Consider the following 24,320-nt stretch of genomic DNA (forward strand, 5'->3'; position numbering starts at 1 on the left):
CCATGCTACAGAAGTCGTCAAAGCCGAACTCCAAGAGCTCGAATAGGAGGGCCTTCAGCATCCGCCGTATTATCCGAACCTTGCACCGACCGATTACCATCTTTGCAGTTCCCTGTCAAACCGATATGAAATGAAGGGAGTTACCTTCGATAACAAAGAGGAAAGACCAAGTGCTGGCGAGTAATGGTAGCAACATTTTTGTAGCGGCTAAGACCGGCCAGCGGTTGTAGTTCCCGGCTAAGTTAGTAAGCTTACCGCACCGTCAACTGTAAAGACGTTTTTCTCGAAACTAAATTTTCCAAATCGCTCAGCCTCATAACTCGAACTAATCTTGACTGATTGACTTGAAATTTCAACCGTGTAGTTACATTTTGAATGAAAACATTTTTTATAACGAAGTTGATCCAAACTCAACACATCTCTCCTAAAAGTGCGCCTTTTCAGTCTAGCGAATGCAGGACAAAAACAAAGAATGTGACAAAAAATTGCAAAAACTCTGAATTATCATCCTCCTCTCGACAGGAGGTGTATTATATTGGCTGGGGGATGTTACCCACGATAACCATAAATTGACTACATATATGGCGTCCCGTGCTCAGTTCAGCCTATTTGTCTCTGCAGACTCTGATCTCATATACGGTGAAAGTGGCTCCATTTAAAAAATTTACCCCAGTAAGTAAGAATCTGTCAAAAATCAACACAATTTTTGACATACTTTGAACTTGCACTTTATTATTCAATAGGCTACAAAGCTGCATACTCGAAAATTCTCTAAAAAATCTACTTAAAAAGTGTGAATTTTTCTTATTTTTTTTTTTAATCTACGCAGAGGAAAACATGGATTTATATGGCTTTTGTGGAAGAATGCATTTTTTTAATAAGAAAATTATTACAATTAAATGAACAAATAAGTCAACTTAGTATATACGAATCCAATTACGAATACGAATTGCAATACCAATGCGAGCACGAATACGAATAAGGCCTGAACGAATACGAGCAAATACGAATACCAAATGGATGTGCGTATGCAGACGACTACAAATACGAATGCGAATACGAATGTTGTATTGGAGATACCTAAAATTAATAGCGCACATGCAATTTGTTAAAATAATTCAATCTCGATTCCTGTCATAGTTGCACAACAAAACCTTGCGAGTTTTAAGTCGTCACTCGCACCACTAGGTTTTTTTTTTGTTTTGTTTGGTTCTATAATTTATCACATTTCCACAGATTTACTAAGCAGTATATTTTCATGTACTGTCTGCTAATTTTTAATTAACCCTACCATGAAAATCGCATTAGGGTAGATTTGAGTGCATTTCATTTCGCAATATGTTTTGCATTTTCCCCCAAAAGACATTTGAAACACGGCGACAGGTGTATTGGCTGACGGCACAAAGTGGACATGACGCGCAAAATTTATGTGGTCAGTTCGACTCGTTGTTGTTGTTGAATGCGGCTGAGTGCCTTGTAAGTTGCAGTAAGAAATTTAATTTTACATTTACCAAAAATAAAGTAAAAATAAATAAGAACATGATAAAAAGTAGAAAATAATTTTTGGCGAATTGGCAAAAGCTTCACCAAAAGTATTTGACGTGTGGTTCGAGGGGAAGAGTGAGCTACAAATGACATTTTTACATAGCTGCTATCGCCTGCAGTCATCGGCTAGCAACAATACGCCCGTCTTCCCCACCAAAATTTGCTTTCTACCAGGCTGATATGTAAGTATCGGCAGCACTACACTCTCGACTGTGCCAGCGACGGCGTCTTTGTCGTTATGCCGTTGTTGTCATCGTGTAATGAACAGCGACAACACGTCAACGACATCGACGATTGCAATTACGATTACATACATTGGTATGTACGTCGAGGGCCTAAGAATAATTGTGTTTTTGGCAGCCACTCAAGTTATGTGCCGCGCGAGGACACAAATAATTCAACTAATACAGCGGCAAAATGCGCTTCCCATGTGATAGATAACACACACACGCATACACATACAGCAACTGACCACTGAACCAGGCGAACTCTGCAGGGAAAATAGTTGTGGTTAAGAACTGATGAGCTTTCTGCAAAACGACAGTCACTGACGAAGTGACCAGTTGAAAGAGGCTTAGGTTAGATGGTTGCTCCATAGGAAAAAATACATACACGGATGAGTAACTAGGAATCTGTACATTGTAGTGAACATTAAAAGCAAAATGGGAGCGGAAGATAAAGACGCAAGAGAAAAATGACGAGAAGGAATTGCGGGTGCGTTGCGTACTACTAAGAAAATTCCAGAAGTGGCTAAAGTATAAGTCTGATAGATAGCCTGGTGCGAGATATCTGAATCTCAAGCTCTTAAAACAGTGCAACTGAGCAGTATATGTCGATTATCTCACAATCATTCACTAGATATTCACCGCAATAGCCATTCGAAGTAATGTTGAGTCTCACCGCATGGCTTCCCAGCGGACAGTACCCGGTTAAGACCTCTCCAAACTAAGAACATTTGAGGCTTTGCAACGATGATAGATTTATCAGGTTTGGCCATTAACTATGATGAAAAACCAAACTGTGCGAGTAATTTCGGCTGCCACGTCACAGGAATACTCTAATAATTTTACACATATTCACACACTCGTTGTTCAGACGGTGACGAAGTAAAATGAACGAAGGTTGTGTTGTTTTTTTTTCATATATCACCAACACAACCTCAGTTTTTTCATAAACAACCTGGTAATCGCTAACCCTGATTACGTCAGCCAATCAGCTGATTCTTTCAAATTCGCTGAGAGCCGGTTAACGGTCTGATATTGGCCACACCTTCTGAATTTTTTTTCCACCATGGAGGCTTTGGTGATCTTAGAGGCTCTACCCGTAATCAGAAGACCCCTACATTGCTTGCTAAGCTAACTCGGGACACACGAAGAGCAGAATCAAACGAAAGAACGAGTACTTGGTAGGTAGCTAAGATGGCAGGAGTACCCCAGGTACACTACAAGTAGCACTTACGTGCCATTTTGATACCATAATGTGGACCACTACCTGTGAAAGGATTTAGGGAAGAGACAAAACCGTCTACAGCCATCCAGTGCTGTTGATGTAGAGGAGGAGAGAAAAGGGATCTAGGCTGGAGAATTTCTTCAAGTCATCCCCAAAGGGCACGCTAAGGAATCTCAAGCGCCTAGCCGCCAGAGCCGGGCGAGTACTTAAACATATTTAATTTTTTTTGTTACTAAGAAGTTGACACATATCAAGCGAAAATATTTATTATCTTTATTTATTAATCCTTTAGAAAATTTTTAAAAATCGTACAGCAGGAAAATACCCAGAAGTCGTAGTCAACCTCCAGCCGCAAATCACGTAATGATGAACGTTTAGTAAGAACCATTCAGAGGAGCATACTCTTATGCTCAGCAACCACTGAGCTACCTCCTAGGCACGTGAGCAGACATTTACGAGTACATCACTTGACTGACGTGATCCAGACCAATACACAATAACCAATGGACCTTTCAGTATACAGACAGGCTATTAACAACATTCGGCACGAGTCTCCTAGCACCTTTATGAACTCCCGTTTCCCCGAATGCCGTTATCGGAGTCCAACCACTCATTGCAGAGCTTCAGATGCCTCGTGAGAACCGTACACGAATACGCTCAGGTTATTGTAGCAGGTTAAACACTGAATTATCCAGAATCGAGATTGATTTACTCAACGAATGTCCGGCATTTGAAGTGCGCACCACTACTTATCTAATACATCTCTCTCTCTGAACCTACCTGGGCATAAAACCGCATGTTTTCTCTGCCTTCCGTTAGATGAGATGACGACGAGATAACTTCACTGCGCTTAACAGAGCTTTCTAAACTGCTACAACAATAACAAATAAGATGAATAATTCACATTATTCAGACTTCATCTGCATTCGTTCGTCATACAGCATACCAGGAGGTAGTAAGTTATTTGGCCTTGAGCTTTAACTTATTCTCAATTTTCTTATATGTTTTCTATACTCGAATACTATTAAAAATTATTGAATACGATCTCAAACGAGTTCAAAATTTGTCTTTGAGTAACATGAGCGGTTAGCTAGAGCTCATTCGGTGCTATTGGGATACTCTCTAGTATGCTGAGCCCACATCTATTCAGCCTGCGGGCACACTCCTGTAACTACTATCTAACAACTATTTATTACATAAATTCGAAGATTTTTCTCATTGCTTAAAAGCAGTGTGCGCCTTATAATATATTTCATAAGCCTCCTGAGAAGTGCGGGTATATAGGCTAGGCAAACTTATTCTAAATGCGACAATTGTGTGCCGGTAGATTTCCCTGCAGGGATAACAGAGAAACATGTGTGCGTGCATGTTCATGTACTTTAGTGCGTCTAAGTATGTGTGCTGAACGTATAAATAGTTTCTTCGCAATCAATGATCATTTTGGGTCATTTTGTAAACGATTATTCGAATAAATCACTCGTAGAAAATTTAATAAAAATAAATGAAAATCGTCTATGGAGCAAGACTGGGATAAAAATAGAATATTGGCCTTTGTGTAATGGACTGCTTGGGCTATTAATGCAAAAATAATGTAACTTTAGGTTAGGAACCATAAATCGTGATTCTCATCCTCAAAAAAAATGCAGCTTTAAGCTATGAACCATGAATCGTGATTTTCAAATTTCTGGTTTTCAAAAGAGTTGTTTCTTAAAATGAATTATGCATCAACATTTGATTTCGGTGTTTCTCGAAGGGTTTGCGAGCAGTCTTTTAAAAAAAAGTATATGTATATACGTATTGTACATTAATTCAAGCCACACTAAATTGTGCCGAAAAGTTTATAGAATTTTCGCCTCAATAAGCTCTTCTAATATAAAAGAAAAGAACGCGAAAAAAATCGAAAAATTACGCAACACCGTTGATTTTAATTATATTATTTAAATAAAATTTTAACTAACAAAATTTCGAAATTAGTCCTAAAATATAAAGTGGCGCAAAACTAATCGCCCCATTGGAAGTTTTATAATTTTTGCAAATGGCGTCAAATTTATCTGACACTTCTGAACTAGACAGTTGCAGTATACTAACAGACAAGCACTAGAGTAGCGCGTAAAAGTCAAATTGAAGATTTCGATTACTCAAATTTTTTTTTCTATTTAGCAAAAAGTTATGCAAACATGTTTTATTCTTGGACTTCTTTCCTTTTCATCGGCATCAAACTTAAGTATACTGCAACGAGTTCAATATAGAATACTTAGGACCAAGACTAATGCATCGTCGTATATACAGGGTAGGCCATTTAAAGCGGGCCCATCGGGCAACCCTATAACTTTTGACAGGAACGTCAGATCGACTAATGACATAGCGCGTTGGAGGCGTCAGTCCAAGACAATTTTTACCATGGAGCAGTACACTCCAAAAGAACGCGCTGAAATAATTCAGCTTTACATCCAAAATAACTTCTCAATTGTGAAAACTCAACGTGCGTTTAAAAAAAAAAATAAAGTTAAAAGTGCGCCATCCAAAAGCACTTTACAGCGTTTATACGCAAAATTTATTAACCACGGTAGTCTCAGCAATACCAGCCACGCATCCAGACAACGTACACGACGTTCTGCTGAAAATATCGAGGCTGTACGAGCCAGTGTTGAGGAGGCTCCGCGAACATCGAGTTATCCCAATGTTTATGCCAATCATCGAAGAAAATGACATGGAAGGCTACTGGTTCCAACAGGACGGGGCTACATGCCACACTTCACGCGCTACAATCGATTTTTTGAAGCCATTGTTCCCTGGAAGGTTGATTTCGAAAAATGGTGATTTTCCGTGGCCACCGAGATCACCAGATTTGACGCCACCGGACTTTTATTTGTGGGGTTATCTGAAATCCAAGGTATACATCAACAAGCCAAGGACTCTAACTCAACTTAAAAACAATATCCGACGCGAAATCGCCGCCATACCGGTCGAAATATTGGCCAAAACGATGGAAAACGCCGAAAAAAGGACACATTTGGCCATCAAGGCCAGAGGCAAACATTTGAAGGATATCATTTTCAAAAACTAGCTGGAACAAATCTCCTTGAATCAAAATAAATGATTTTTCATATCAACACAAAAAAAAATGTTTTTTTCAATGTTTTTTTTCAGAAACAAATGGGCCCGCTTTAAATGGCCTACCCTGTACCTAATGTTGATATTCATTGGGATCTTGAGGTCGATAGAAGTGACGAGCCAAAAAAGCAGGTTACTGACGCACACAAATCCCGCGATGAGAGAGAAGGCTCCGAAATGTAGGGAACCATAAAGCCTCTTCTTTTCGCGAATCGCTAACAAGTGGTGAATAGATGAAGCAACTCGTATAAATAAACTATCTTGACAGCGCTGGAATAGAGCTGCATAAAGTTACATTTATTTGTGAGCCAGCCAGTTTTATGAGTCATGCCAGCTTTATGAGGTGTAACCGCACTCGCTAGCGGCGAATCTTACTCGATAACTTTGCCTCCACATGCAAATTTTTTGTTAAGTGAGTCGGGCAGAGTGATAGCGAGCAGAGAACTGGAGAATAGAAGAGGCCTCTTGTCAAAGACGGCTTAAAATAAAGCCACCAACAGATCTTGCATAATATATTTATCTAGTTTAATTGTAAAGTTTTGCTGTAAATTTTTTGTATTCGCTTTTATTAATGTCATTTACGCTCTATTTATTATATTTATTGTTACACTTTTTCAAACACGCTAACCCTAAAACAGGTTCTAAAGTACTTAGGCATAAAACTGAACACAAGACTAAGCTTCTGGGCCAAAATAAAGCACGCAACAGAGAAATCCGCTAAGATGACATGCCCACTCAGTAGACTGATGGCAAACATAGGGAGTCCTCCAACCCAAACGAAACGGGAAATAATGATGGCTACCACGCTCTCCATTCTTTTATACGAAGCTGAACTGTGGGCAAATGCGTTAAGGGTAAATCGCCGATGCAAGCGCTTCATATCGGTACAACGAACGGCAGCCCTGATAGTTGTGTCCGTCTACCGCGCAGTATCTGGGCCAGTTGTTCAAGTAATAAGCGGTTCAATACCGGTAGACTTACTAGCCTTAGAGAAGAAAAAGTTGTGAGCTTTAAAGAAAGAGGGAATGGAAGAGAGAGTTAGCAAACCTGTAACGCGCGAAATAAGAGATGAAACGCTATGAAAGGCAATGGCAAGAACGCTGAATTAACGAAACACGCGGCAGATGAACGGCTAGGCTTATAAAAGACGTCGCCACATGGAACAGCAGGAACTTATATAACAAAAATGCTTTCGGGGCACGGGTATTTTCAGAAATACCTGTTCAAAATAGGAAAATGTGAGCATCCCACATGCATAAACGGGGATGCCGCCGAAGATGACGCTAAAGACACATTCTTCCAGTGCATGTCGAACGCTGGAGAATACAGTCGGTGGCATAACCACTGAAAATGTAATCGACAAGACGTTAAGTAGCGAGGAAACGGGGGAGATAATCAGTGGTTTCGCGGGAAGAATTCTCCGAAAAAAAAGCGGCACCTGGAGGAAGGTGGAACGCCACTCTGAAGGAATGCGAAAGCGATTCTAGAGTGGGTGAAGGTTCCAAACGAGGGGGAGGTTTTTAGTCTCAGGACATATCATTGCATTAGTCATTTTCCACAACCCCCCCCTACCGACTATCTTGAGAATATTCATCGACTACCTTGAGAAGGGAAATACCATCAACAGTGAATATTAAATTAGAGTTATTGGAACATTTGACGGCGAAATTGCACGTGCGGCAAAGAAAATAATTTGTTCATCAATCAAAACAATAGCAAAACTACATGATTTGGTCCCACATCCATCGTATTCGTCAGATTTGGCTTCCAGCGAATACTGGCTGTTCGCAGACCTACAAAAAATGCTCGCCGGTAAGAAATTTAGCTCGAATGAAAAGGTTATCGCTGAAACTGAGGCCCTTTTGAGACAAAATATAAATCGTTCTACAAAAGTGGTAGTGAAATGTTCGAGTGGCGCTCGAATGATTGCGTTTTTCTTGATGGAAATTATCATCAACGTCAAAAAAGCTAATTTTCAACAAAAAAAAAAAAAAAATAGTGTTTTCTTTGTTAGGCCCGGAACTTTTCAGTCCATGTGTTGTATTCAATATTTGCCAGCGAGTTTGCTCTTTTCAATTTAGTTGCTAGTTGTCAGCTGAACTTCAATTACTTACTTGCAGCTAAATAATGCATTCACTGCCTTAAATCTTCTATTCAAGTATTTCATTTGCATTTGTGTGTGTTTTTTTCTTTCTGTCAATTCCGCATTCAGACAAACAAATTTAATTAGACATATAAGCATATCGGATAAATGCTGATCGACTTACCTTGCCTTGCATTATCAGCCTGATTGTTAATGTGACTGATTCGTCGGTCTTCATTGGCGTACTTGTGTTATTGTCTTCCATATTTGCCTTTGTTGTTGTTGTTGTGGTGGTTGCTGCTGTTATTTTAGCGGTTATTGGTTTCCTTGCTGCTGTGGTATTTGCGGTTGTAATGTTGCTATTTATTTTTCACCTTTTTTACACTCGCTGCAAATTTCACCGCTACACTCACACTTCACTATTGATTTAGTTGCGGGGGCGGGGGGGTTGCGGCGGTTCGAGTATATGGTTGAGATTTCCGTTTTTAGCAGACAATATCTTTCACTTGCCGTTTGCTTGATTTCTTATATTTGAACAACCTTTTTTTTAATGGCGTTTATTTACTTTGTTTTAATTTTACTTCTGCTATTGCTGCTGCTGCTTCTTCTTCTTCTTATGTTTCTTTAACTAACTGCCTGTAATATATAAATTGTAAATACCTAGAATTTGTATTTTATTTAATATCTTCTTGAGTTGCACTGAATTCCTCTACGCGTATATACAATACGTATGGAAGTTTGTTTGTATGTAAAACGCGGGGTGCTGATAGAGCAAAAATACAATACAGTGAAAAAAAAAGTAAAAACAAGTTAATTAGTTAATGAATTAATTAATTGGTGGTGGTGTCTTTTAACGTTTACTTAAGCTCTCTTACATTGAATGTATCTAGTAAATGGTTGTGTGCTTGTGTGTGTGTATTTGCATTTAAGTTATGCTGAGTTGGCTGTTTACTTAGAATTTTTACAAAATAATCGATTTTTTATGTATTTATTGTAATTTTTTCACTTTGAATTACTTCAAGATTTTTATTTGATTTATTTAAGAAAAAAATGCACATTAATCACTTTGTTCGCCACTTCTCAGCTATTTTGTGTTTTTTTTTCTACACCAGTGTTTTGTATTTTGTTGTTATTGTTAATTTAATTTAATATTTATTTTTCAATGGTCGATTGGCTGGTTAGTTGGTTGATTGCGCGCTGCTCGACGATTGCGGATGATTGAACTCACGAGCGCAATACATAAACAGAAAACTGAAAAAACGAAACAACAAAACTAAACGTTGTTCTCCTTGCCGGCTCTCGAATGTTATCAGCTCAGTTAATCATTAACCGAAGTAATTTGCTGTTTATTTAGTTTTTAATTATTTGAACTTGCTGCCGCTTTTATTGGCCTCCACACGCTGAGTGGTTCGCTTGCAAACGTAGCGCAACACATAAAAACCAACAAATTTTCAGCAAAAATACCGCGGGATGTACAGGCGCCTGCTTGTAAATACTCTTTTGGCTCTATTGAGTTTGGCGGTTGAGTGCGCGCGCTGACGTGGTCGTGGTACTTGAGCGTAGAGAAATTCCTCAAAAATCCTGCAACAAAGGAATGGCAGAGAGACAGACACTCATTAGTGATAATTAATTACTAATAAAACATACATACACAAATACATACATAAATACGTATAAAAATATGTGTATAAATACACATTAAAGCTAATAATAAAATACTGTCAAATGTCAACTATGAACAGATTAATTTTTTGCTACAAAAATGTGTGCACTTGCAAGAGAGGAGGCTAATTTGAGGGTGCGTACGACGTAAGTGCATGAGAAAGGTCGTTTGTTATTTCAAAAATTCTTTCTGCGGTTGATCTCCTTGTTGGCACATAATTAATTTGAGTAAAAACACACATACCTGCACACATACACGCGCAGAAGTACGCTCTAGAAACTGTCACCGACAGTTAGCAGCGCTAGGAAGTGGCTAAATCGCTTTGGATTTGCAAATGTTTCCGGCAGCTTAGAAAGCATTAAGAGCGTTGAGGATTATAAGAAAATTGATGACAATCCAAAAAAAAAAAAATAAAAAAATAGTGCGAAAAAATTAAATTCATTTCAATTTTGTGCGATCTTTTTGGGTTTTTTTCATCTTACACAGCCAGTCAAAAACGTTTTGGAACATTAATTTTGATTGCAATGCATTAAGGACGATGTAAGACAGCGCGAGAGTCCATCCATATACACACAGATGGCTCAAAGACCGAGGGTAGGATGGGTGGAGGTGTACGAGTATATGCCGAACATCTGAGTATCTCCTTCAGTTCTCGGCTGCCCGACTACTGCAGTGTCTTTCAGGCTGAACTGATGGCAATAATGAAAGCTGCGACACTGGTGCCTGGAAAGGATATCTACATTTTCACTGATAGCCAGGCGGCGATGAGATCTCTCACAAAACAGTCGACAACCTCCAAGGTAGCCATGCAATGCCGCCCATCTCTTAACGGGAGGTTAACTGCAGAGCCAGTTCAACAGACAGTGCTCAGAGGATGGGTGTGCAAACACATGACTTCTGCTGAATTTGTCTAGATGAGGAAGAGGAAGCCACGATCCTGCACCTTCTCTGCCATTGTCCTGCTCTGTCCAAACGCAGATTCACCGCCTAGGTAGACACATTTTTTAACGAATGGGAGGATCTCAGTTCTGCAGAAATCAGAGATACTCTAAAATTTTTAAGATGCATGCACTGGTGTTAGGAGAGATAGGGACAAGTTCCCGACGCGGCATCACAATGAGCTATGAGCCTGAGTGTGTTTCACAGGACATCCGCTTCAACCTAACCTAACACTATATGTGATGAGCTGCAATTTGAGTTCCTTTAATAGTAATAACAGTTTGGTATTTTTGAGCATAAAAGTGCATACCTTCTGCTCAAATATGAACGAGACGGTATCAATAAAACGGTCCGCGGATGACATATGGCAAAAATAAATTTTTTGTTTTTTGGTAGGACTGTTATAAGCTTACATGGCAAATTTCAGCGTGATATGTAACATAGTTTGTTTTCTGTGCTACTGTAAACAAGTCAAGCTCGAGTGTGTTCTTCGAATTCTCTTTTATGACTTCAATTGTCTCAAAATGTTTTCCACGGAGCAGCAACTTGAGCTTGGGAAACAGGAAAAAGTCACATGGAGCCATATCAGGCGAATACGGTGCTTGCGGAACGATATTAACATTATTTTTGTTCAAATAATCGCGAACAAGACGTGATGTGTGAGCTGGTGCATTATCGTGATGCAAGAACCATGAGTTGTTGTCCCACAATTCCTTCCTTTTAAGACGCTTTAAAACATCTAAATAATATTCAGCGTTAACCGATTTTGCGATTTGTGCGATTTTCAAGCACAATTTCCTTTACTTTTCCGATGTTTTCGTCGTTTACTGATGTTGCTGGACGACGTTCATGAGGCAAGTTTTCAACCGATGTACGGCCCTCTTTGAACGATTTGTACCACTGGAAAACACGTGCACGCGATAGAGCAGAGTCCCCATAGGTTGTCTGCAACATTTTTAAGGCGTCTGAAGCCGAAATTTTGTTGGAATAACAAAATGTCAAACAAATTCTTTCTTCAACTTGCATTTCCATCGTTAAATTCGATGCCATATGTCATCCGCGGACCGTTTTATTGATACCGTCTCGTTCATATTTGAGCAGAAGTTGTAACATTTTCACTTACGCGCTTTATTTCTTATTTTTTCAGTGAGTTGAAAAGTTCACTCGCCCAAAAGATGGAATTAATTCGTTAAAATTTTAGTGCGATTATTTATTACGATTTTCGACGTGGATTATCGCGACAAGAGTGCATTGATCAACTTACTCCGATTTTTGGTCTTCAATCATCACACTTAGCTACTGTACAAACAGGCCAAACGTGGCCGTGAATCCATACAGGATGAATTTCGTGAAGCCCGTCCTACAATGGTTGTTGTGCCAGAAACACTCGATGCTATGCGTCAAATGATAACACAAGATCTTCATCTGACATATCTCGAGATAGAGACACCCTTGGACATTAGTGAAGCCAGCATACATTCAATAAGGCGCGAACATTTGGCGTGAAGAAGATTAGTTCTTATTGGATACCGCATAATTTGGTAATCGCCCAAAAAAACAGCTGATGTTATTGTAACAGCATCACCATTTCTCTTACATGTAGACAAAGTGCTTCTAGTGTGACAGTCCTTGCCCGATATAAATCCGGGATGTTCCGGTAACGCAGAAACGACTGTCGTGAGAACGTCGAATATAGAACTCGTACCGATTGATTTAAATATATGTTGAAGAAATTCAGTCGTTATCGTTATTTTTAGTATTTTTTTCGCACCTTTAAGATAACCACATTCATATTGAACAAGAACCTTTTTGATTTCCGACACCTGTGAGTCTCGGAATCCATGTCGCCAGCGACATACCTTTTTTTGGAAGACCAGTTTTTGAAGGCTGACAACTTTTTGAACGAACTTTGGATCAAAAAATAAAATACAAAAAACAAAAATAAAAAATCTTTTTTCGCTTCCGTTTTACACGCTTTTAAAGAAACACCCAAAAACCACAATTTCAAATGAGACGAAGGCCTTAACGGTGTTAGATTCGTATGAAGAGAATAAAAAAAAACCGCATAAAATTGGCTATGTAAATACTTCCAATTCAACAGAGGTTAGTTTATAGACAAATAGTTTTTTTTTTGTATTTGAAAATCCAGTTTGAAGGGCAAATAACTGACTTTGTCGTACGGTTACTTAGAAAAAAACTTTTCGTGATATAGCATAAATCGAGTGCCGTGCAATTTTAAGCCTTAATACCTCAAACAAGTTAAGTGCGGGATCTACTCACAAACAAATCCAGCACATTCAGAACCACCTCAAAATCGAGTTCCGGTTTCTGAAAATCTAGCGCTTTGTGTCGCCTGTGTTATAATTGAGCGACAAACTATTGAAGGCTCCTTTTGGTGGTCGCAGGAGTAGAGGAAAGCCTCTCGGCTTTAAAAAGACCGAGTGACCAAGTCGGTCTCGACTTGGTTTTAACTGGAGTTTCTAACTCGCGCCAATGAGGATGCGAAAGAAACGACTAGCGCCGCGCGCGCTTTGATAAATACGGCTAAAATCCCTCAAATAAAGTAGAACAGGAACCCTTGAAATTCTCAAGCCTGCACATCCTCCATTTTAGCATGAAATCGTGTATTCCCTTTGCGAAATTAGAAAAAGAAAGACAGAAAGAAAGCACATTAAAGCTTAGGCGATGTACGCTATTCTGCTATTCTCGTGAAAAGAAAAATCATTAAAAAATTCCGGCGTTTGCTTTCTCATTTCCTGGCGTTAATGCATTGCATCAAGTACCAGTACTCGCATTATACCTTCTATGAATAGATTAAAGGAATGCAAACGTTAGTACAATGCTATGACAAAGTGAATGCTGAAGGAAAGCGGCAGCAACAACAAAAAATACAAGCAAAAAATAAAAAACAACAAGAAATGCAGCCGAGTAAAAAATGCAGCCAAAAAAAAAACAATTTATTTGTAAAAAAATACACACACCAATGAAATTATACAGAAAAACTGTAATAAAAAGCAAATGTAGACATCAAAAAGAAAAAAATAACAAACAAAAAACAGCAAAGGAATTTTAGTCTGTAAATTCAAATAAAATTAACGCAATGCATTAAGGACTTTGTAATTTAAAAAAAAAACATTTTTTTTTGGTCGGTTGTATATGGTTCGACGAGGCGAAATCTCAGACGCGCACAATCGTATGTTTACCATTAAAAAAATGCATGTCGACTACAAGCAGACAAGAAGTAATGCATCGACAGCAGCGAATTCCCTACAACTACCCTGTGGAGAAAACTACTAGTAATGAACTTTTCAGCTCAACCATTTCATGATCCATCTTTTTCGCATGAAAGCAAGTGGTACACGGCAATGCATCTTTCAGGCGGAAGTGTTTACCATCTGCCTATGGGCAGCGATCAACTTAGATAGGAACCTGCGAAATAGGCGAATTGCCTTTCTGACGGACAATTAGGTCGCATTCAATGCATTGCCATCCCGTGACGGTAAAACTCATTAGTCTTTCAGTGCACATCGAGAACTGAATTTACTAGGAATACAAAACCGACTATCTGGGAACGAACTAGGGGATGCGTTGGTTAGAGAGGTTGCGCTCTCGTTATTGATAGAACCCGAGCCTTCCCTTACCATGCGACAGCACACCATGAAAGTGGAGTTTACAATCGAAGAGCAAAGTCTACGAGCGATAAACCGGAATCAAATTGTGGGGCTATGCACCAAAAAAGGTTCAAGCAACTCATAACCCTTGCAAGGGATAGGAACAAACTGAGAACGTCCCATTGACATTCTCACAGATGAATACAGATTGATCACAACCATCTACACAGGGCTGGGGATATGGTTTCTGTGACCAATCCCCGGAAGCTGCACCAACACACTTTTTTCTCGAATGTGATAGAAAGAAGAAGAGGATTAGACAAATCAGCTGAAAGAAAGGTGCATACGCTCAGCTCAACCCAGTTTCATTTTAAAGTTTATTGAGGTACTGGGTGCGGAAATACCATGAGGTCGAAATACATACCAATTTCTCATGATAGACTTAGCCATAGGAGTTTCCTAATAAATACCAGGGTCGTTTGAAATATCCGTGCAAAAATAAAAATTATTTAATCGTTTGCGACCTCGGTAGTCTAGCGTGAGAGCACTGCCTGCCATCCCAGAGGCTGTGGGTTCGAGTCCCAAAAACCAAAAAAAAAATTGTTTGGGATAAAACTTTTTCTTTTCATTTTTCCACAAAGCTTATAATTTTCATTCAACGCTGTTCTAGTTTGTTGACCTCTTCCAAATAGTAGGATGTGTTCAAGTCTGAAAAATAGCAATTCGTTTCTGCATCACCTCCTCGTTTGAATAAAATCTTTTTCCCGCCAGCCATTTCTTCAAATTGGTCAACTTAGTCGACGTTTAGATCGATCAGATTCTGCCTTATGTTCTCAACGAATAGTATTCTGAGAAATTCGAGAGAGCAAAGTTTGAAGAATCCCACTTATTCCTCCCTGTGCAAAACGGGCAGGAACCTTATTTCCATTGATTTTGCGAACACAACTGCTGAGGCGTGAGCTGGATGTCGTGATACACATACAAGGTGAAGTCCAAAATAAACAAGACTGGCTTCATAAAAATGTTTTCGATGGCGCCATCTATTTAATGAGTTAGGACGTTGGAAGTTACATCCCTAGCTGACTTCCAGTGGTGGAAGCGTGGTGACATTCGGTTCAGTGGAAGCGAAGTTATTGCGTCTAAAGTGTCAGTATGTTTGTGTCATCGGTACGAAAGTGAGTTTCGAATAAAGAGCTAAAATCAAATTTTGTTTTAAAATCGGTAAAACGTATCTCCAAAACTCAATACAATTTTCTATCTTGGCGTTTTGAAGCGTTTGTTGCATCGCATTCGTCGAATTCGCCCTGAATACCGCGAAGGAAGAAGCAGGAGCTTATTGCGTGATAATGCACCTTCTCATCGATCCACTCTTGTGACTGGAAATCGCATTTTTTCTATCAACCACTCATATTCGCTTGATATGGCACCCTGTTACTTCTACCTATTCGGAAAATTGCATTTGGATATGAAAGGAAAACGTTTTGTGTCCGTGAGGGCCGTCTAAAAGGCTTGTACCGTAATCTTGAAGGACATTCCGGTTATTGACCTGAAACACTCTTTCGAAAAGCCATTAGATCGCGCAAAACAGTGTATCGAGGCCAGAGGGGACTATTTTGCATAAATAAACTCGAAGTTATGAGAACAAAGCTCCTGTCATTTCTATTTTAGCTCAGCCTTGTTTATTTTTTTGTCATATAAGGGACACCCTAATGTATATATATATATAATTGGCGCGTACACCCTTTTTGGGTGTTTGGCCAAGCTTCTCCTCCTATTTGTGTTGTGCGTCTTGATGTTATTCCACAAATGGAGGGACCTACAGTTTCAAGCCGACTCCAAACGGCAGATATTTTTATGAGGAGCTTTTTTATGGCAGAAATACACTCGGAGGTTTGCCAATGCCTGCCGAGGGGCGACCGCTATTGAGAAAATGTTTTTCTTAATTTTGGTGTTTCACCGAGATTCGAACCAACGTTCTCTCTGTGAATTCCCAATGGTAGTCACGCACCAACCCATTCGGCTACGGCGGCCGGGGGCACTTACACAATTTTTCGATGTTAGGCCGAGCTGCTCCTCCTATTTGTGGCGTGCGTCTTAATGGTGTTCGGTGATGGAAAAGGAAAATCACTAACCTACCATAATTCAAACGAATGCCAAACGCAAAGAAATTTACCGATCAGGCTGAAATTTGATGTGTGTTTTTCCAAGAGATGCTACTAACTAAACATAACCTCGTATATTCATCAGCACCTACTTATACATACACCTCAAATTATCGCGAGGTATTGGTGCGTCCTCAGGTGAGTCTTAAACTTTCTTATCTAAAAAACAAACAATTTACTAATTTGCTGACAAATTTAGTTAGGCTTTTTCCTGCAGGGTTGCAGGGTACCTAAAGGAGGCTACACACACATGTGCAAATACATGCGTAGCGATATGTATATATGTAAATAGGTATGTTAAAAAACGAATGTTCAGCAAAATACTGTTGCCTGTGCAGCTTGTCGTATAAATTTGTAAGCTCGTACTATATATAACTGCATTACAGGCACTTATTCCGCTAACTTTTTTGCAACACATGTTGGTGTATGTATGTATGCAAGTGTGAATGTGCATGTATTTGCAATGATCACAGGGAAAAATCACGCACATCTGTTTATTTACACGCAAAATAATGAGTAAAAATGTATCATTTTCGCAACGCAATCCGCGGGAAAAAGTTAAGTGGTTGCACAAAAAAAAAGTAAAAAAATTAAAACAAAAAAAAAACAAAATGGGGAAAAAATATATGAAAAAAAGTGTAAGCATTCCACAGCACTGTTTGTTAATCTGCTGATTTAATTTCATTGCCGCACATTACACCATGACCATGCTGCTGTTGTCGTCGCCAGGGTTCATTATTATCAATAACTGAAGAACTTTATTTTTTTTTTTGTACTTGCATTAAAATGGTTGCAGTGGCAAATTAAATCACAAACAATGTTAAATTAACGCACTCAGACAGCGACACTGCAAACGAGATACTCGTACGTACGTGAATATGAATGCAATGTAACATACCGGATTAATGTTCTTTTGAGAGGCCTTGAGAAAAAATTCATTAAAATAGTCACCAGCGTGAAAATTGACTAAATTTGACTGGTGCGACAGCGCGTTTGGAAAGGCGCACTACGCCGCTCAGTGTTTAGTTTAGCAGGCCAGAGTTACTTCCCACTTTCCTGTTAGACTATCAAAATTCTGCTCTGCATATCGTTGCCTTGAAGAACCAAAAGATGTAGCTTTGCAAGCGAAAAATTTCGCTTCATTCCGACCAGTATTGACAAAGGCCAATATTTTCACAACCAAAATTTAATGCGGGCGACGGCTATTAAAAAACGTTTCCCGTAATTTTCTATTGATTTGTGGCTTGAGCAACGCGATACCCTACATGCAAGCTCGCACTTCCTACACCTGTGTTCAACATAATTTGTCAATAATCATTTACGGTGTTAAGAATGCCTTTTATATGGACAAAATGTTCAATAGCTCAGCGAAAAAAAAACTGTCAAAAATCAACGAGAGTTTTATAGAAGTATTCTGTGTTCCTCGCTAGTGCTTGTGCTTACTATAAAGTGCTATCTATTGCGGCGTCGGATTTATTGGTATTGCATTGCGGTAATTTGTGCCCTTGCAGCAGTCCTGGAATCGCTGCGTTTATGCGGGTGATAAACGCTCGGAGTAGTGCGCCCACGGTTTGTGTCTTACTTCACCGGTCGAACCTTCTCCGTTTTTTGTAAATTTTGTCTATTTGTATTCTCTGCAAATGTTCTGAATTTATTTAGACGTATATTCTTTCTCTCTCTCTCGGGTCTACCCTCTTTCTATGTCTGCCTTGAAAGTTTCACTTCTGTTACTGTTACTACGCTACACCCCCTTTTTTTTGGTATTCCTTGGCGTTTCATCATGGATATACCTACGCCTCAACAACGTTTACAAATCGTACAATTGTATTAGGCAAATCGACGCTCTGTAAAAAGTGTATCGCGCGATCAGGCCAAGTTATGGTGTACGTTACCGCTCAGCGATGAAGCCCGTATTTGGCTTATATTCCAGAGCGCCCCTTACATCCATTGAAAACAATCGTTTCGTGTGGCCTATGGGCTAGAGGAATTATCGGCCCATATGTTTTCAAAGGCGAGGCTGGCGCCAATGTAACAGTGAATGGCGAACGTTATCGCGCCATGATAAACGACGTTTTGATGCCGAAAATTAAAGCCCGTGATATCCACAACATTTGGTTCCAACAAGACGGCGCTACTTGCCATACAGCCTCTGAAACAATGGCTTCACTGCGTCGTCGTTTCGGTGAGCAATTTTTCTCTCGCCTCGGATCAGATCGAGTGATGTCACCTTTGGACTTTTATTTGTGTGGGGATGTAAAGTCTAAATGCTTTGTGGATAAACCACCTGCGATTGAGGCATGACTAAAATTATTCAAGAGATACCGACCGAAGTCCTCCAGCGAGTCATGCAAAATTGGTGTTTACGGATGACCGAATTACGGCGCAGTTGAGGCGAACATTTAAAAGGGATTATCTTTTTCAAAAATGAATTCCATGAATGGTTCTTCTACACAAAACTAATAAAGATTGGCCAATCAATTTGAATTTTCGCTGTTATATTTCAATTCAAAATTCGATACACCCTTTATGTGCATAATAGAACATCTATCTTCCAATCTATTTTTGTTGCCTGAAAACAATTACAAAAATATTATTACGATTAATTTTTCTCATGCTTCCTACTATGCTTCTCACTATAATTAAATTTCCTACTTAAATCAGCGCAACAATTCATGACAAATCAGGTGGAGAAAATAAATTTCAACATCAAAGGTGGTGGATTCGTGTGCTAGTCATAGATGCATGAGAGGAGGCAAACGAGCTGGCAAACATCTTTTGAAGTTCAAAATCAATTTGGTAGATTAAAAAGACGAACGGCAGGTACTCGGAGAAGAACAAGTCAAACATTGTAAGTACAAGTATATGAAAATATTGTAATATGACAATAACTACGACAGCAATGGAAATTACAAGAAAGCAATCAGCAAGAAACTAAACAGCAAACAGCAAGAAAACAAACAACAAAAATTGCATACTTACTATGTTATGGACTCTGCATGTCTGCATGTGTAAACATGCACACCCGTGCACAGTTTACAAAGAAAAAATGCATAGCAGTGTCAGGAAAAAAATTATCAAAAATCTCAAAGCGAGCTGTGAGCCACTTTAAACTGGCACAGTATTGGACCAAAATTGAATGGACAACAAAACTGCATAGCCGGAATGTTTCCAAAAACTCTGACTAAAAAGTTTAAAACTTTGTCGTATTTTTTTTTTTGTAATTTAGTACTAAGTTTGATACTTTAAAGTTGTATGGTTTGTGTTGTAGTACTCCTAAGAACTATATTTTTACAACAAAAAAAAAAATAAATAAATACAAAAATTAATAAATAGTCAAAACTTTGCCACGCTGCTATTATTGTGCGCACAGCTGTATGTGCATGCGTTTATTTGAGTAGATGCAAAGATATTGTATCTGAAAACTTGTCATAACTGCTGCAGCTGCAATTGCAATATAGAACTTGAAGTTTTCTTTTAGTTGTTCTTGTTTTGTGTTTTTTTCATAATTCTTCACTGTTGTTGTTGTTGCTGTTGCAATTGTCAAAGTACAAGTCGCGCAAGTCAAGTCACTACATGAAGTTTCTTGATTTCAGTGAATGCATAAATATGATACACACTCGTCTTGGACTCCGAGACTCAAGTACTTACAACGAGTAATTTTGCTTTTACTTTGCGATTTGCATACAAATGCGACATATACTGTGTTTTTGTTGTACCACTGACTGCTGCTGCCTCCATTGCTGTTGTTTTTTCAACATCACTGAATATTCATAAAAGATGTCATGTACACAAAACTTATTGTAAGTACACACGAAGGCATGGAGAGCGCTAGCTAAGTGGAGTGGAAGGTGGTCCGGTCGGTAGGTGGGTAGGTAGGCGTGTGGGGTAGGGACAAAGCTAAAGAGAATGACAGTGTTGAGATGAGAACCTTATTGAAATATCAATAGCATTGCAACTTTGAGATAAAATCAAAGGAGGCGGGGAAAATGAGGAGAAACAAATTATAAAAATAACGTTACTAGTACTGCAACTGCAGTTGCTGTGACATGGTGCGGGCGGAGCGTTACGAAGAGCAGCTACAAACTATACACAGAGTGCGCCACATACTTATTAAAGGAATTGTAATAAAAGTCACGTCTTTGATTTACTTACTAGATTTCATTTCAATAACACCAACAACAAAACAAGTAATAATAATAATAATAACAATATTGATGGCAAACAAAAGTTGAGACGTGCATACATACATACATATACATAACAAGGGAGAGCAAAAGCAAGCGACGTGTGACTTGTCGCACGCTGTAATAATAGACAGCAGGCAGCTAACAACTAAAAAACAAGAAACAGAAAAAAAAACTTAGCATGAGCGTATAAAATTTCCATTGGACAAAAAATATGTGGATCACTCACGAAAGAGTTTCATATCTAATGCAAGCGGATGCGCGATGATTCCATGCATATGTACCTACTTACATACACACACATATATATTTATATATATATACTTATATACATATATATAATACAAACATAAATACACATATGTATGTGTGAACATACTTATACACATACACAGTGTGCCGTAGAATAGAATGCACTTTATTGAATTGCGTTTTGATTTTAACTGATTTCAGAAGACATTTTTCATATACGAGGTAGGTCAAAAAGTTCGCGAAAATAAGTGTAAGAGCTGTCAAATTAAATACTCTAGTAGGGAAAAAATATCACGATTTTTTGCAATTTTTTTTCAAAGTTGTATCATCGTTTTGATTTTAGTTGATTTTCGAAGACATTTTTCATTTTTATTTCGAGGGAGGTCAAAAAGTTAGCCGAAAGAAGTGGAGCGGACGTCAAATAAAAAAAATCCTTTTAACGATTGTTCAAATAGTTGCGTTTTAGTTAAAAATTGAGGTGCGGGTGTTTCAAAAAACAAAAAAAAAAAAATAAATAAATAAATGTGAAGCGGCTAGTTTATAGATCTTTTGCCAAAAAAAAATTCAAAGAAACGGTTACCATTTAATCAGAAATTTAAAATTTTTCTTGTTTTGGCCACACTTTGTCAAACTGGCGCGGTTTTGCATTTGACACTCGAAAAATCGGGGATTTTCAGTTTTTTAATAAAAAAAAAAAACTCGAAATAATTGAAATATGACGGGCGATAGCCATTGATGTTGTGATTAACATTGAACAATTTCAGACGATTCAGTTGAATAGTTTTTTTTTTGTTTGACAACACCAGGCCGAAGAAAGTCGTTTCGAGATAAATGAGTTTAACGTTTGCGGTACAGGAGCGCGCACACCGCTCTCTACCTAGTTAATGGGCTGTAGAAGCTATAATATTAGAAATTGCCGCATGAAAATTTCACAGTATATTCTTAAGATACTATGCTTTAGAATAGTGATGGGCAAACTCAGCACGTTTGCACTGTGCAGCAGCGTGTGCTTCTGCGTGCTAAAAGTGCTAGGTGAAGCGGGATAACAAAGCACAGGGAAGAAACCGAAAAATTGAGCGAGTTGTGTCTGTGTTTGTATCCTGAATGAGAGAGCAATTATTCATGAATTCTTACCAGGGATGCCAACTTTTAACTTCATATCAACAAATTTCTAAAAAAAAATAGGTTTTTTTGGTCGATTTTTCTTCAATAACTAAATTTAATACATATTACACTTTCTATTATAATAATGAATTAAGATAATGAAGAACAATAAATAAGCAATTAAACATTTCAAAAGTTCGCGTAATCCTGTTTTTTAATTGCTAGATATAAAAAAGATTAAAGATTCGGAAGATATTTAATTTGAGATTAAATTAAAATCTTACATATTGGAAAGCAATGACAGTTAAATCTTCAATAATATTGATCACTGCATATACTGACGAATATGTAAATTATTCACACTTATCTTATGATTACTTAAATGGTTTTTGAGATCGGATATATTTTTTTTAAATTGATGTTTTTAAATTGAGCTAAGAAATCCAGAAAATCAAATTTTTTAGCAAATTACTTTATAAAACTGCAAACTCTTCAGCTACCGAAGTTTGTCAAATGTTTCAGAATTTTTAGCTACTGAATGATACCATTTAAATCCAATACACTCTGATATGTACGACTGCAAATAAAAATAAACAACCAAGAGTATATACTTATGTATATAAATCATGAATAATAAAATCAACAATGCCTTGTATGTGAAAAACGTGTGGTGTGTAAGGTTTTTAACATAAAGAGACATTATGAGCTACATAGGAGTGAATATGATGAATATGTAGGAGAAGAAAGGAAAAGTATATACAAATCCTTAAGTCTAAACGAAGAGCCCGATTCGATAGCGGTAAGCCATGTGCCAAATTACAGATGGTCGGAAAAATTCAAATTATTAAAATTTTTTTTAATTTCTTAGGAAAGCGAAGATTACGTTGTAGATGCAAAGCGTGCAACTTATGGAATCGCGTTAAACCTCGTTCGTGAGAATCGTGCATTTTCGGATGGCGAATTGGTGAAGTCTTGTATATTAAAAGCAGTAGGAATTTTGTCCCCTTATCTCGTAGAACTATAAGCAGACGAGTAGATGAAATGGCGGAAATTACAGAATCGCAGTTAAAAGAGCGTATAAAATCATTCACAGCGATTTCATTGGCAATTGACAAAAGTACAGATATATCCGACAAAGCCCAATTAGCGATTTTTATGCGAGGAGTTGATGCCCACCTAAATATATGTGAAGAACTTTTGGACATTATTCCAATGAAAGGGACGACTAAAGGTGAAGATTTATTTCAATGTGTTAATGAATGTACTGAACGCATGGGTGTATCATGGCGAAAAGTGGTTTGCGTTGCCACCGATGGTGCGAAATCCATTAGCGGATGCACACAAATTTCTCTAATCATTTTTGTGTACTTTGTCATACTGTGCGCATTGCCATACGCGTGTGATTTGAATTTGAGAGCAACTAAGTACTCACCAAGAATACCCACTCTGCTAAGATAATTTCCCCAATGTTTTTTGAAAAAATCCTCTATTTTTTTAATGGAAACATGTTTTCCCACCAATGTCAGGTAACTAAATTGTCCTTTTTAACAATATAAAATGTATAACATGCATTGTTTAAATAAAACATGGCTGGTTGAGATTATTGTTCGCTGTTGTGACCAGCATTCTTTAAAAAAATGCACTAACATAAAAACACACGATATACATACATACTTATATGTAAACGAAGACAATTTTTTCATTCAGAAAAATATACTCCGATTTGTCAGTACAAATTTTTCTCCACATAGTTTAGCAACTATGAAACTTTGACATGCGAATGTTCAAACTTCTTGATTATAAAATCGCCTATGCTTCTTGATTACAAAAATTATAAAAGTAAATAAAATAGAAATTTGCAAAGATTATTGTAATATTCAAAGAAGCATTTCCTATAAAAAAAAACCAAAATCATTTTATTATTTAATATGAACGATCAACACTTCGAAATCCCCTAACATGGAATGAAGTCCCCTTATCTGGTAACTTTGCTATTGGCAAAGCTTCACTCTCTTTTTTACAAACTCATATGCGTTGCTCAGAAGTGATTAATATACGTACACGCCTATTGCTTACCCTTCTGATGTAAGTTTGTCGCCTCCTCATCAAGCACCTTGCTAGCACGCTCTGCTGCGAGCGTGCCACTCTGCTGCCCGTCCCTACTTTAGAACTATCGAAAAAACAAAAAATCGATTTTTTGAAATTTCTAGACCA

The 24,320-nt window shown here is 38.1% G+C and overlaps 1 protein-coding gene across 12 annotated transcripts in view; it reads right to left on the bottom strand.

Annotated features, from left to right (window-relative positions):
• The window catches only part of LOC129240155 (poly(rC)-binding protein 3), a 165,963-nt gene that overhangs the window by 94,465 nt on the left and 47,178 nt on the right, over positions 1-24,320 (bottom strand). For 9 of the 12 annotated variants that reach the window (XM_054875733.1, XM_054875732.1, XM_054875731.1 and 6 more), the window contains exon 2: positions 8,376-9,772. In XM_054875733.1, the coding sequence (XP_054731708.1) occupies positions 8,376-8,456 (81 nt within the window). In that variant the 5' untranslated portion in view covers positions 8,457-9,772. The remainder of the gene's footprint in view (positions 1-8,375; positions 9,773-24,320) is intronic. The other 3 variants (XM_054875724.1, XM_054875722.1, XM_054875723.1) reach the window with 3 other exon arrangements.

This window comes from Anastrepha obliqua, chromosome 3 (assembly GCF_027943255.1).
Source record: "Anastrepha obliqua isolate idAnaObli1 chromosome 3, idAnaObli1_1.0, whole genome shotgun sequence".
Lineage (NCBI taxonomy): Eukaryota > Metazoa > Arthropoda > Insecta > Diptera > Tephritidae > Anastrepha > Anastrepha obliqua.